General features: G+C 36.5%; 1 protein-coding gene across 8 annotated transcripts in view; it reads left to right on the plus strand.

Moving 5' to 3' along the window:
- The window catches only part of NTNG1 (netrin G1), a 175,437-nt gene that overhangs the window by 145,784 nt on the left and 14,398 nt on the right, over positions 1-15,255 (plus strand). For 4 of the 8 annotated variants that reach the window (XM_061345978.1, XM_061345969.1, XM_061345974.1 and 1 more), the window contains one exon: positions 236-373. The exons of the other annotated variants lie outside the window; for them this stretch is intronic. In XM_061345978.1, the coding sequence (XP_061201962.1) occupies positions 236-373 (138 nt within the window). The remainder of the gene's footprint in view (positions 1-235; positions 374-15,255) is intronic. 8 annotated transcript variants of the gene reach the window in all.

Here is a 15,255-nt window from a genome sequence, read left to right on the forward strand (position 1 = left end):
TTTTATGTCTCGTCTGTTTACTTTTTCTCTTTACATCATAAAAGGTCTCTTCCTGAAATGACATACGCAAACAAATAAATGGGCCTGTAGTAGTTATATTTACTACTCCAGATATCCTTAATAGACAGTCTTCCTTTACTTTTAGCACTGGAAATGCACCCTTAATTGGTATTGAATGAATTATCACCGTATGTAGACCTGAATCCAGTGTGTATGTGTTGTCTTGTTTCTGCAGACTGTTATTGTAACCCTTTTGGTTCAGTCCATGATCGCTGTAATGACAGAGGATTTTGTGAGTGTAAGGAGGGAACATCAGGGCCCAAATGTGATAAATGTCTGCCGGGATATATCTGGCACAGCTTGGGCTGTCAACGTAAGTAACTCTGAGAGTCGCCCCTCTTCTGCAGCTTCGCTGCCTCTGTGTCTGTATGTTATCACGTGCAGCTACTTAAGAGCAGAAAATGAGCAAAACATTCTACGAGCTGTAAGAATGCCATAGCATCTGAACCTTTTCAGAGACTCACAGATGAAGACATTGGCTGTGCCGTCCATTTATTTCATTATGCCTTCAGTGTCCTCTCTCCTGCTAACTCCTTGGAGAAGCTCTTACTGAAATATATAAATATGCATGTCTTCCCAACTGTGAAATAAGTTTTGTATACTAAAGCATCAGTATATTAACTCCAAATTTAAAATTCCTACTAAAAGACAAAAAGGTGATTTCTCTGCATGTCCACTTTTTCTGTAGTAAACTTCAACTTTTTGAGTAATTTAACCATGCTTTCAAGGTTTAAAACTCTGTCCCTGGACAATAAAATTGCGAAACACTGGCTCATTACCTGTTATAATTAGTGAAAATGAGACAAAAGCTAAAGGAAAAACAAATAAAATAAAAAATGGAGGTAAACTTAACATCCTTAAAAATAGGAGTTGAAATGTTGTGTAAATATTGCTACAGCAGATGTTGTTTCAATGCTTAGCTGTATATTTAGCTTCTCTTCTGGTTAACAGGTCTTGTGAACAAGTGAGTGGAAGTACCACATTGAATTACTCTTTTATGGCAAATTTCTTTTGTAGTAAATTCTTAAGATTTATTCTTTGTAAGTGTTTTGATCAACTACTTCCAGAAACTCTGGAGGCTCCTCTCATATTTTTCTTCCACCTTTTTTCCTTGTCTCTCTACATTCTCACACACACATTAACGACAGAGTTCTACAAGAGCTTGCTTTTCATTTTTAAGGCTGAAAAACACAAGACAGAATGTAATTACTAACACTGATTAGACAGAGCTTTTAAAATTATCCATATAGTCACACAAATGCTCTAAATACTCTAAAAAAATGAACCTTATATCATAAATGTTAAAACAAACAATAAAGCTAGACATTACTGCTGACTGTTGAAGGGATGATACCTCTAAAGTAGAAAATCAGGGTTTGTGATAATTCTGCAAATGTATGTGGAAAGAAAAGCAATAAAGAACTTCAGGAAAGATTGTGATAATTAGCCAATTAGCATTAAAGATAGTGTATGAAGAGAAAGGCAGTTTGCATAAGCAATGCAGTTAAATGTTACCCGAGAAAATTGGACTTCCTCAGTTTCTGCCAGAAAGCTCCTGTTTATATTTAGCAGGTTATTTAAACTATGCTTTTCACATGTGGTTGCTAACTGTATTCTCATTTTCTGGATGACTACACTTGACTTTTGAGTCACAAGATTATTGGGTACTTACAGTTGCAGCAGAAAGTAAGCAAAGTAGTATTTCAAATTGTTAATATTTAAATCAGATCATAGGTATCTCAAAAACAAGGCACTCAGATATCATAAGATCTCCCTTTGCAGTGCAACCCTTAGGCAGAAAGAGGTTGTCACCACCACTGTACCTTACCCTGGGTGCTGGCAAAGTAAGCATTAGAATTTGTGAAGCACTGAGATACTGGTTGTAGTGAAAGGAACCACAAGAAAACCAAAATAGAAAAGGAAATCAATGCGATTCTCTGCAGCAGAGTTTGAATCAAGTACAGTAAACACGACATCCACACAGTGGGTCTAAAAAAGATATTAAGTAGCTGAGATATTGAACACATCTGGAGGTCTGTGGAACAAAATTTACAGTCATGTAATTAATATAATAATCTGTATACTAGCTTAACAGTCCAATTACTTATTAATTGCAGTATTTGCTATCTTTTCAGGTTTGGACATTATAACCCAAATAGTGTTCTTTTAATGAGGGGTTTTTTTTGAGCCAAACATATAATTAGGCTGATTTTAGCTGAATCAGCATATTTTTAAAAGCTTTAGATAGTTTCTGGAAATGCAAGCTAGTGCCTTTATATGTGCTGACAAAACTAAGTTTCCTTCACTGTTGTAATTTGCTGAACAAATCTTAGTCTGACTGTGTAATTGCTTGATATTCTCCAAGTTTCACTATGAGGGTGGTGAGGCACTGGCACAGGTTGCCCAGAGAAGCTGTGATTGCCCTATCCCTTGAAGTGTTCAAGGCCAGGTTGAACAGGGCTTTGAACAATCTGGTCTAATGAAAGGTGTCCCTGCCCATGGCAGGAGGGGTTGGAACTGGGTGATCTCTAAGGTCCCTTCCCATCCAAATTACTCTAGGATTCTATGATCGAATTATCTGATAAAATTGAGAAGAAAAACAACTAGATGCAGTTGTCAGTTTTATGGAACAGATCCTAAATTGCTGTGTTTTACCAAGCATGCATTGATTTAAATCTCATTTCAAGTCTTGCCATGGAAGAACAAAATTCCAATTCATTTAATTTTGTAGTGTGGCATTTTAGATTTGTTTGTTATTTTCCCATTGAAATCTAAACAAATGACTGGGCAGGCAAGCAACCCCCAATATAGAATTAAAATGAGAACTCATTCTGTTGCTTTAACAAAGCTCAAAAAGATTATTTGTCTGGACATGTAGCATGTGGGTTTGATCTGTTTTGCTGAGCTTGTGCTGTATAGAAATGTCTACATGCCAGGATGGGTGCACACACAGACTCAACAGACCAGTATGTTTCTTCACATTTTGTTATATATAGCCTATCGGCATTAGGAAAATCTAGTCTTATGGTTCTTTGTTGCTAAAAATCATTGACCTAGGGCAATCAGAAGCTTGACCTATAAATAAGCCTGTAACATAAGTAGTTTAATTAATTGTACAAGTTTATTAGAATAGGGATTGACTTAGTTTTGTACATGACTAATCATCTTTGGGGAAAATCCAATGTTCAAACCTCACTGTGTTTTCTAAGACTCACAGTCTACCATTTGATAAATTACTGTTCAGAATCTACCTTGTACCACACATGGGCAAAAGACACAAAAGCTATTATCCTCAGAAGTATTAATTTAGGTACTGATTTAATTTAAAACCTCTGAGGATATAGGCAGAGCACTCATCACTTGGCATCTCTGTGCATATAGAGGTCAGATGCAATTTTAGACTTCGCCTCCCATATAAAAACCACTGTTATTGAATTCAGGGTTTATGCTGTGTAGACATAGCAGTCAGCAGGGTCTGGTTGGTACAGGAAGGTTTGCTGCCCTCAGAAAAAGAGGCATAATAGGTGCAACTGTGTCTTGTGCTACTTCTAAGCCCTCCCCAGAACCATTCATGCCGCAGGCATTGTGCAACTGGGGAAGCTGCTGGGCTTTAGCTGTCTGCCTCCCTCCCATATACTGACAATGGTTTTCTCACCAGCATGCATACATAGATCAAAGCACAAGGAATGAATTAAGAACAGAACAGTCTAGTCCCAAAACCTTTTGCAGAAACAGGAGAATTCTGCAGAATTGCAGAAGCATGAGAAAATTCATAGCTATATGTTCCATTTTTCTATTTTATAAATAGAAAAAAATATAATTTATAAATTATTTCTGTTAAAAATTAAAATAAAAACAGAAGAAAAAGGCCTGGCAACAAATTTAACCACCAATTCTAGCTGGTTTGGGCCAGTCTTAAACTGAACACGGTGCTTTGTGATAAAAGGAACCTGTAAGAAAGGGTAGAAACATTTATACACAGAAGAACTGCCAGAGTTTCTAAAAATTGAATGAAGGCAAGATATTAAGAGGAACATTAATTTGATTTTCTAAGTGTACTGCTCATAGCCTTGCATATTTCTTATTTCTGGGCCATGACATTCCAGGTGACTAAATTCTTTTGCATACATTCTGGAGCATTTAAAAATAACACATTTTAATTTCACGCACACAAGAATCGATTCCAAAACCAGCTGCAAATTTGTCCAGTCAAGGAAAGAAAAAGTGACTCTTTTGTCAATCTCCATTTATGAGCACAGCTTGAACTTTCATTAGGCATGATCACCCCACACAGAAGGAAAGGTGAGGGAAAGTCCAATGATTAATTTTATTCACACTCTCTCTTCATATTGTCAATAAGCAAATAAAGACATTGAAGCTGCAGCCGCACAAAAGCCTAGACCAAGCGCAAGACTTCCCAAAGGTAGCTTGTACCCAGATTAAATTCAGCGTGTTATTTGTTGTGAATCACTGTTTCAAATAACCTTTGTTCAATGGTGCAAATCTTAAACAATTAGTGAATTCGTTTTCAGACATATGCCTTAAGTCAAGCTCTGAATAGTTTGCTTTTTTTTTTTTTTGTTTACCCTTCTTCATTCATTTTAAATAGATTTTATTAAAACAGGCAAATAACTACACTCTTATCTTCAATGCTTAAGTTGCACTCAGTTCTGGTATCTGTCTACCAGACTGAACTTGTGTTATTCTGCATCCTGTTAGATAATTCATATTCTGTCACATTGTAAATTCAATTTCTTATATGATTATGTAAATATAAGGGGTTTTATGTGGATCTTATTATCTGTTACAAATGTTAGAAGCTGAGGCATTTGATCAAAATCATCGTGAAGGTTGGTTTGCCAAAGAAAATCAAACCTGAAATTGTAACTCTGAAACTTATATTCGCATCTGCTTTTGGACATTTGTGTTTACAGTGCAGCAAGAAAAGATGTGTTGCTATCCATTTCTATAATAAATAAATAAATAAATCTTTCCTTGGGGGGAGAGGAATAAATATTTAAATAATTTTTAATATTTATTTAAATATTAAATACAACCTCTCCCACGGAAGGTTAGTGATCTGTAATGCATGGTTGTATACAAATGTATCCTGCGAATCCTCAGTACCTACACACCGAAGTTGTGCCCTACCTTTCAGTTCACTTCTGCGACTGCCTGTGTGGGGAGCCATAGACAATCCATCTATACCTTTTTAAATTATTAAAATCTTTCTACCAGTAGCAGTTTTAATGCTTTCAGCTGGTCAGGATTACAGTGTCTATGTATGTGCTTTCAATTCTGGTGTGTTTTGGTATCAGGACTGTTGCTAGTAAGTGCACTGCCATGCTCAGAGCTGGAGGAAGTAAAAAATAGAAAGAATTTATTGAAAAGGATAAAGTGCTGATGAAGCTGAACATTGCTGTCCACAAGGAACAATCTGCCTCTGATCTTCATACATGAAGTACTGCTTTCACAGTACCTATCTCACATGATTGTTATGCAGAATAAAAAAATTGTGTGTGTACAGGGGTTTGAATGGAAGAGGAACAGACTTTGCTTCAAATGACTCCCAATTTAAATCCAGAATAATTGTCCTTAAATTAATCCAGAATCCTGTGGCTGCAACTCAAGGCAAATTATGTCTTACAGATGTAAGACAAGCAAGGCAAGATGACAAACAAAATTACAGTGTTATAGGGCGTGATTCTCAGACAATGCAAAAGACTCATTGTTCTCACCTCAGGGGAAGCATGCTGATGACTTACATATGTAATGTCATATTGATATCCTATGAGTTTTAAAACTGAGAAAAGACAACATGAATGTGCAAAATACATGACCCACAGAACAACTGTACAGATACAGGGATACCTAGAAAATTGTTCAACAAAATATACATCTGATGAAATGGTATTATTTTATAATGCAAAAATTATATACTGGAGACACTGGAGAAAAGTAGGAGAAAAAGGTTGATACCTGTCTGGGGAGAGATGTTAGAACAGACATGCCAGAACACAGTTTTTGTTAAATACCATTTTTAAATGAAGTATCTTTACGAAGAGCACAGAGAACACGGAAACATGGGTTGCTTTCTCTGTATAGTTACTACACAGATTTACATAGATGCTGTAGTATGCTCGGTTGGGGATCAAGTTTCAAGCTGCTTTTAGTACTGCTGCCTACAAAGTGTGTAGAATATTGGGGCAATAGAAAAACTTGCGAAAGAGTAGAGGGGTGTTGGTGAGACCTTAAGGACATGCTTGCAGCATCTCTATGCTGGAAGGCTTACATGAACAGGATGGAGATTGTGAATCATGTAACACCTGTAGGGGATAAGTGGGAGAAGCCAAAGAAAATAATGGATCATAAAACAACCAAAGAATGAGGCATAGAAAATGGGGCTAGTTAGCACAGTTAACATCTTACTAAGGGGCACCAGGCTTTTAGCAGAGAGCTGCAGTTCTGCGAAAGATTTATTCTGATAACCTGGTAATCAGACTTGCTTTCTCCAAAGTGAAAAGAAACGGTTCAGTAGCAACATTATACACCTGACCCTTAATGGAAGATTTTTTCCCCAGCAAGGTGAAGGATTGGACTGGAGCAAAGACGTTGCTCTGCTCTTGATCTTGCCCAGGTGTCAACTTCAAAGCTGCTATTCCATGGCTGTCTAAACTGCCCTAACTGTAAGTGCTGCAATCCCTCTTCTCTCAATTCCCTGCTATTTAGTCCCACACCCCTAGCAATCTCTCAGGCACTTGTTTGACCTTTCATTGAACCATTTCGGATCTAACTCAGCAGGATACTAACAAAAAAATAGATTAGTTTTCTGTTGTGTTAGTTCTGTGATATGAATCAGCAACAGGTTGAGCAAGCAGGAGCACCCTGGGAGAGCACAAGCCACTCAGATGGGGGGTAGTGTAACCCTGGTAGCCAGCACTTAGGCTGGACTAGGCTGCCATACAGCTGTAGCACATCTATAGGATCAGTATTCTCCTCTTTCCATTGTTAGATCATTCACTTTTTAGTTTAGCAAGTTGCTGGTATTAAATACCAGACAAAGCCACATAATTTCAGATGGATGAGCAAGTGGATAATTAGGGAAACCTCCTAAGAACTTTTTTCCAGGGGGTAGGAAGGAAAAGAGTTCTAAACTCTCCCAAAAATAGTTACTAAACCCACTAACCTACAGAAGAAGAATCAGCTCTCTAATATTCTCTTGTACTGAAGCAGAATAAAAAATTCTACAGACAGCAAAACTAGAATTCTGCATGCAGAGCCAAAACGAACAGTGGTGATGGATGTGAGCAGAGTGCATTTCAAAACAGCCTAATTTAAAATGACTGAATGCAATTTCCAGGGTCTTCAGTATTTTTGGTGCTGTATCACAGGAGGGTTCTGAACACCTAATATAAGGAATTCATGAAAAGTTAAACAAGTAACATTATTTGTTTTCTTCAGTCAGATGATTTAAAAATGGTTAATATTTGATAGCACAATGATAAATATTTTAATATAGTATATTGCTGTCAATTAGGAATAGATCAAAAACATACGAGTAAGTTCCACTAGATAAACTTTTATTAGGTACATGAAATAGAACATAAAGCCTGATAGCAATTACCATTTAATCTATTGACGTTCATAAACGTATTGAAGGGGAAACTTATAACTCAGTTGTTATAAATTATTAAATGTTCATTTGAACAATGAGGAGCAGGACTGCTTTTCCACTGAAAATTCTGTCACAGTTTCCTTTCAACCCTGCTCAGTGGCCATAACTTCTATGTAATTTGGCTGCTTACTGCCTTTTTATGAGGACAGAAATAGAGATCAGTAACACCACAGACACGCCCAGATGGGATGGTTTTATGGAGGGGCCTTAAAAGGATCATTTACAAATAAGTAATCTCTATCCTATTTAGCTGCAAATGAAAACTACTGACCTGAGGCAATTAAAGAGAGTCAACACTTCCTATCTTGACACTAATGCAGCTGATGGCATTGCTGACACCAGCACATGCTGATTATTAAAATTTTAGTAGTTATTAACTTCTTTACACATGTGCAAATACAACTCTCCCAAGAGATGTGAAACCTAAAGTTTAGTTTAGAAGGAGCTGATAGGTTTTAACTTGCAAGTTGCTGACTGCCTCCCCTAGCAGAAGGTAAGCTTTGCCAGTGTTATTTAAAGTAAAAAAAAAAAAACAAACAACCCTTTTAATATTATGTGTTAATAAATGAATACCATGGAACTAAGGTATGCCAAGATTCAGCGTACATGTAAATTTAGATTACGAAAGACTAGCTTCCACTTTTAATGGATTTCAGAGTTATTCTAGGTACATCGGGGCACATCTGATGTAAAAAGTGTGTTTCTGCCCTGAATTTGAACATGCTAAAAGGATAAAATCTGTAAGTAATCATCATTTCTAACTTCAAGTTTGTATTTCTACACATCTGAGTACTGTAGTACCTAACAGCCAATTAATTAAAAGCTTTTAATTAACTACTACTACTATTTGAGGTCCTGTTGTGAATGCTCCATTCCTGGCAGTGTTCAAGGCCAGGTTGGATGAAGTCTTGGGTGATATGGTTTAGCGTGTGGTGTCCCTTCTCATGTCAGGGGGGTTGGAACTAGGTGATCTTAAGGTCCTTTCCAACCCTAACTATTCTGTGATTCTATGATTCTTTACTCATTGAGAGTATTTGTTATGAATAATATATAGAGGTGGAAAAAAAAAAATAAATCTCAGACTGAAGGTTGTGAAGACATTTACTTGAAGTAAAGGAGTTATTACTTAGCATCATTAGGTTGAGTACTTCAGCAATGAATTTCTGAAAACAATCAAGACATTTCAAGATCTGAGCTCTTAACTAAAACACTTACCAGAAGTGCCTTTTTACATTTCCCAGTTCCCACTTCACCCTATTTTTTTCTATCTTACCTAGCCAGTTTTAGAGGCAGTCTTCAAAGTATATCACTCCTCTGAGTTATGTATGTATCTTCATGACTGCATGCTTATAGACATCTTACATAGAAAATGATAAAGCCTCTACTGAATTAGACCAGGGATCAATTTACCCCCCGTGTCCTCTGTCTCACTGTAATGGGCTTGAGTGGTATTTTGTTCGGCATAAACATCCGAACACTAGGAAGCCACAGCTTAGATATTCTTAGCTAAAGAGTTCATCAGTATCTTCATATTTAGTTGGTCTCAATGAGCCTTTCATGCACTGATTTGCCTAATCACTTCTTGAGATATTTATACTTGTGTTTTCCAAATGTCCTGAGCACAAGATTACAATTACGACAATGATAACAATAATAATGATAATTATTATAATAATAATTTATTTGTTTTAATGGGGTGGCTGACAATTTCATTTGGTACTTCCTAGTTCTTAGTTGAAAGTGGTAATAAAAATAAATGAATAATCATTTACAGTTCGCCTTTTCCATAACATTTGTGATTTTATAAAGTCTATTTTATTTTCCTTCAGTCTATCTTCTCTTCTTTGTGCTGAAGAAGCCTAATCAGTTTAATCTGTACTCTTACAGGAACTGCTTGTCTATGATTGCTCTCTATTCTACTTTTCTTGGTAGTATCTTTTCAACATGCAGGACTTCATGCAGTGTTAAAATAGATGGGCACATCATGAAGTTATATGGTGACATTATGGTGTTTTCCATTTCGTTCTTTTTTCCTGCTCTAAAAAAAAAAAAAAAAATCAATTTGCTTTTTTGACTGATTATGATCATTAAGCCAATATTTTCAAAGAAAACCTCAAACTACCCTTAAGATCCCTTTCCTAAGTGGTAAGGGCCAAGTATCTAGAGGTACATTACTCTTGTGCACTGAATTTCATCTACCATTTACAGTGCTGTCACCCAGCACCCTAGAAATTCTTCTGAAGGCCTTTACATCCACAATAATTTTGTAACATGAGCAAACTTTATTACACTACTGTTCACTCAGTTCTCTATCACAATTCTGCATGTGTAAGTCCCAACACAGTTCTTACAGGACTGAGTACCAGTTTCTGACACTTATTCTTACCCTTTTTCCTACTATTGAATCCATGATTATTCCATGGCTGTAAGGGGTGGAGGAGAGAACTACCAAAAAAAAATGTCTGTTTCTTTGATAAAACCCTGCTGAGGGATCTTGTGAAATACTTTTTGGAGGTTCAAATACATTAAGTTCTGTGCTTATCATGCTCATTCATCTACCTGCTAATTCTATTCTTTGTTACAATTTTCATGAACTTGCTTGCTGCAGAAGCTTTACTTGCTAGCCTTTAGATACTCTCAGTCTCCTTGGAGCTCTTTATAAAATCCCATCTGCCAGAGTCCCTGCTTGTAGTTAATCAAACCTGTCTTAGCAATTAAGTTAGTAAAGTCACAGGTAACAGAAATCAGTTTCTGTATTTTTTCAAAATTCTTGGACCACTATTACTTACTCCTGGTGATCTCATGCAACCATGTCCCATTTTCTAACGACTGCTTTGCATAAACTTTGAGACACCTCTGCCCTCATCAACACAGAGTCACCTGGTAACCTCGTAAACCTCTCCCATAGTTAATACTACATGATTTTTTCCCTTCTCTATGCTTCACACCACTCATTTGCTCTAAGGACTTCTTAGAAAGTTTCTGCTTCTGATGTGCTTAGACAAAAAAAAAAAAAAAAACCAAACAAACCAAAACAAACAGTTTTTATGACTTCAGTACAGTACTCAATCATTTCTGGTCTTCCTGAAACTTTAGCATGTTCTTGTAGCTAAACTCTTGGAACTGTGTACTTTTTTCCTTCATTTTGCTATAATTTCAACTTTTTTTCTCAATATATTTATTATTTGAAATGTATTTCTTTATAAAAGTTTTCTTTTGCTCTGCTGCTGACAATGCAATTTTTATAAAAGTCCTTTAAAATAGTGGTCCTTTTATTTTTCTTTTTTTTTTTTTTTTTTTTTGATACTCACTTTACTCTGCATCTCTAATATGACCACCTCAACAAATCATCTGCAAGCATTCTGCCTCTTTAGCTTTGCAATTCTTGCATTTCTTTTCTGGTAAGTGCTTACATGATCATCATCTCTTCCTCTAGATCCATACCCCTGAGACATGTACTAACCCTTCCAGTAACTTCAAATTCGTCTTAAAATTAAGCATGCAAGTAAATATTTCTACAAGGAATATGGGTACATCAAAATCAGGAACAAAAGATTCATCTTGTAAGTGTCAGTACAGCTTTTTGTCAGATCTTTGACTACTACCCTTTATGGAACAAATTTTAGTCAAGCTATTCATACAAATAACAACTAAGAAAGTGAATGCAGCTTTACAGGATGCAGCTGGTATATACTTAGAGGGGACTGATAGCTCATACAAAAGTACCATGATATTCTGTAAAATACGAATGGTTCTGTTCTTTCAATTTACTTCATCCCTGTGCAATTTTAAGAAATTATGTTGATTACCAACTACTGTTCTTTCACATTGAACTGCAGTCAATGGCAAAATCATTAAAAGAGACTTCTAATGGAAGCCAAGTCAAGCCCATTATAATTATCTTGGCTTTCAAAAGAGAATAATTAAATTGTTAATAGAACTTTTACCTTTAATCATCAGGTAAGAAAAGAAAGATGTGACAGTGCTGGAAGTTTAAAGATTTCTACAGGGAAGGGGAAAGAAAGAGTGATTATAATTTAGTTGTTAGTAATTAATTTCTATAGAAGATTACATATAACTGAAATCAACTTGAAATAATTATATTAAAGAGTCTGTGTTCATTAACATCACTGATTTCAATGTACACCTGGGGTTTACAATGATTAAAGCATTATGCCCAAAACTATTTTATGTTTTTATAACTACAGCTTGGGCAAGTACTTTTTTATATGGTACTTTGTTTCTTTCCAATGACTATATCTGTTTGTACAGATGGAAGTGGAAAACCATGTCATAGATATTAGACTGATGTCACTGGCTGAATCTAGGCACAATGCTCTAATCTGTATTTCTGTTAGCAGATCAATTTACCTACTTCATTTTCTTTTTAGAGATCAAGTAACTTTTGTAGTCTTTCACACTTTTCAGACATTTATAAAACCCTGTGCATTCTTTAGATGTATATAGAACTAAGTGTAACAAAATCTCCCTGGGGATAAACCAAAATATTGCTCCAGTTTATGAAGCCAATGGCCAAGCCTTATATTATCTGAACAGCCAAAGACACCTTTACCTTTGTCTCACACTGATGTGCTCTCTTATGTTCTTACTCTATTTCTTGCTTAATTTTTAAGGCTTTTCTAGTGGACCCAATAATCTATTCTTATACTTCAAAACTGCTAAGTTATAAGGACCTCAGACATGTTCTCTTTAGAGGAGGAATTCTCCTGGAATACTTACGTAAGCTAGCCTTAAGAAATAGCACCAAGCAGCTATAGGTCAGGGATACATAAGTGCTATAATCAAAAAGAGCTAGAAGCTTTGTTACCCACATACACTAACCTGTCCCTATATATGCTGACAGGTGCAGAAGGAACAAACACCTCCAGTATCCTCAGTATAGAAAGAGCTGTCCACAGGAGACAATTCAGCACGGTGTTCTGTTAATGAGATGCTGCATCACTGAAGAATGTTATACATTCTTTAAATGGGAAATGAACTTTCCTTTTAAGTCAGAAGCTACTTGAAATAGTACTCTTACTTTGAAAAGTTTAGAATTTCATTTCCAAGGAGAGTAAAGAGAGTTTCACCACATATAACTCTTTAAAGAAAGAGCTGAAGCTGCATTTTGATAGCGAGGCAATAAGCACTGACTAGCGTCCAAGGAGAACAAGTTACTTTCACAAGGTTCAAAAACCTGGCTCGCTTCCTACTGATTTCAAGAACAAGACAATCTGACAATGAGGTTTTAACTGGGGCTATTAGTGCAAGGGTCTTCATACTGAAAGCAAAACACAGCATCCTTAAATCAACCCTATTATGTTGACATTATGCAGCAAAGCACAGCTCTTTGCAAGTAGACTTCAGTTCTCAAAAAAGAATCTTATTCTGCATATATTTACAGACAGATTACAATAGTGTATTACAAATTGAGCCAGATGTTTTGAATAGCCTCAAATTACGTATGCACACATACCATTTGGTACACAACCGGGGAGAAACATGAAAGGCTGCATGTACACAGCATACCTTCTACAAAGGTTTGAAAATTTGGGTCAAGATCACACCACGTATCAAAATAAAGCCATATACTGCTATAATTTTTCTGCAACAAACTTAGAGCCTTGCTTGTTCATGCAAAACCATTACTGATTTAAAACACAATGAGATGCTTAGTGTACTCCAGTTACATCTTTCTCTCTTATTCAGTGGCAACATGACAACTCAGTGATGACGCTGCAGCCCACGCTGCTCTACACCATTAGAAGACCTTGACTGTTTTGCAAATACAAAACAGTGAACCAGCTAAGATGTGTTAAGCACCTCCTCACCTCCTCCCACTCACCCTGGCTTTGGCCCAAACCCCTCTGTTCCAGTTCCAACCACCTCCCTTTAGCACTCATCTTTCTCTTTTAGCTTAACAGCTACTTATTCTGTAGCTTTCTTACAGTCTTCAGAAAACCATCATCCCACTCAGATCTGCCATGTTACCACTTTAAAAATGCTGTCTCACACAGGCAACATAAAACCTTTGCGTTTCACACTCCTCTCATGCTCTCGCTTCACTGCGCCTGTGTTTCAAGCCTGAGCAGGAGCCATGCTGGAGTCACTGCTGCCCAAGGTGGCATATCTGTGGGGGAGTTGGCCTTAAGTGCTGCCTAGCCATACTCTCTGTGTGACCTTATAGAGCAGGAGAAGGCTTAGTGCTTGGTCTCAGTGTCTGATCCCCCTCAAACGTCCTAGCATAGACTAGTCCTACATAAAGTCATCCTACCTGGAATTACAGCCTTTTTTCATCCTCCAATACCAAGTGCACCCATCAGCTGGCACTCTACACAGACATTCAGCGAATGCTAGCTCCCACCATAAGAGGAATGTAAAGGAACACGAACAGTTTTGGAGTTGTGGTCAGAGGAGTAAGATTTCCATTTCCATCATTACTGAGGTCGCTGAAAGGGAAGGACAAGCAAGTTACTGGAGTTGTGGGGGTTCAGGTTATGTAAGGCAGGGATAAGTATGGGGAATGGCTGGGAACAGAAGACAGGACTCAACCCAAGGAGATGAACTTGTCAGGAAGAACAGCTTCATCATCCAAATTCTGTTTAGCAGGAATCTGTTTCCATTTTCTCTGAGAGTGCTACTAAGAAATAGACATTGTGTTTTTAAGTATAGACAGAGATTATGTTTTAAAAGAATACACAGCATTCTAGAAGTACATTTTAATAAAAATTGAGCATTTTTTCTGTAATTCTTCTCTAAAGGTGAGTATATGAGTTTGTAACATAGTTACATAAACAACTTCTCAGGAGCATGAGAAAATTAACAAGGTCTTGGCTTTTCTACCTTAAGTGCCAGTAGAAGACTTTTGAGTAACATAATTACTTCTTTCCATCATGAAATTTAAGGGTATTGATACAATGTATCTTTAGGAATATATAACACACTGGTTAAAAGGATTTTTTCTCTGCACTAATAGTGATATCTGTTATTTTTCAACTCTGGCATGGCTTGGCAATCTAAAACTTGAAGAAAAGCATTTTAAGCAAGATAAAATAAGTACATTGAAGTGAAATCATACTTTGTAATTACCTATTCCTTTAGGATATCAGATTATTTCAGTCTTCATTAACACCTTTTTTCATTAGGATAGATAAACAGAAATAAAAGTATGTTAATCAGCATGTCAAAAGTAATGCAAGAACCATATGAAGCACAGAAAGAAACTTACTTATGAGAATCTTTTAACTCTGGACTTTTAATACCCTGATTTAATTAACATTTTGTCATAGTAAGCACTATCAACAACCATGTTAGAGGCATCATTTTTAGTTCATATGCATGTAGAAAGAACTTTTCAGACATTAACCTAAATAAACACACATGGAGTGCTCTCTTTCTAAGTCTAAGCCAGTTCTTTTGTTATTCATGTTTTCGACATTGTAGCAAAACTGTAGATTTGATAAAATGAGATCAGTGCAATCCTGCTACCATTGCAATAACTTTCTAGTAGTAGACTGAAT

The sequence above is a fragment of the Neopsephotus bourkii genome, unplaced genomic scaffold, assembly GCF_033783945.1.
Source record: "Neopsephotus bourkii isolate Nb327-2 ecotype Australia unplaced genomic scaffold, CSIRO-AGI_Nbou_v1 NB_250, whole genome shotgun sequence".
In the NCBI taxonomy this organism is placed as follows: Eukaryota; Metazoa; Chordata; class Aves; order Psittaciformes; family Psittacidae; genus Neopsephotus; species Neopsephotus bourkii.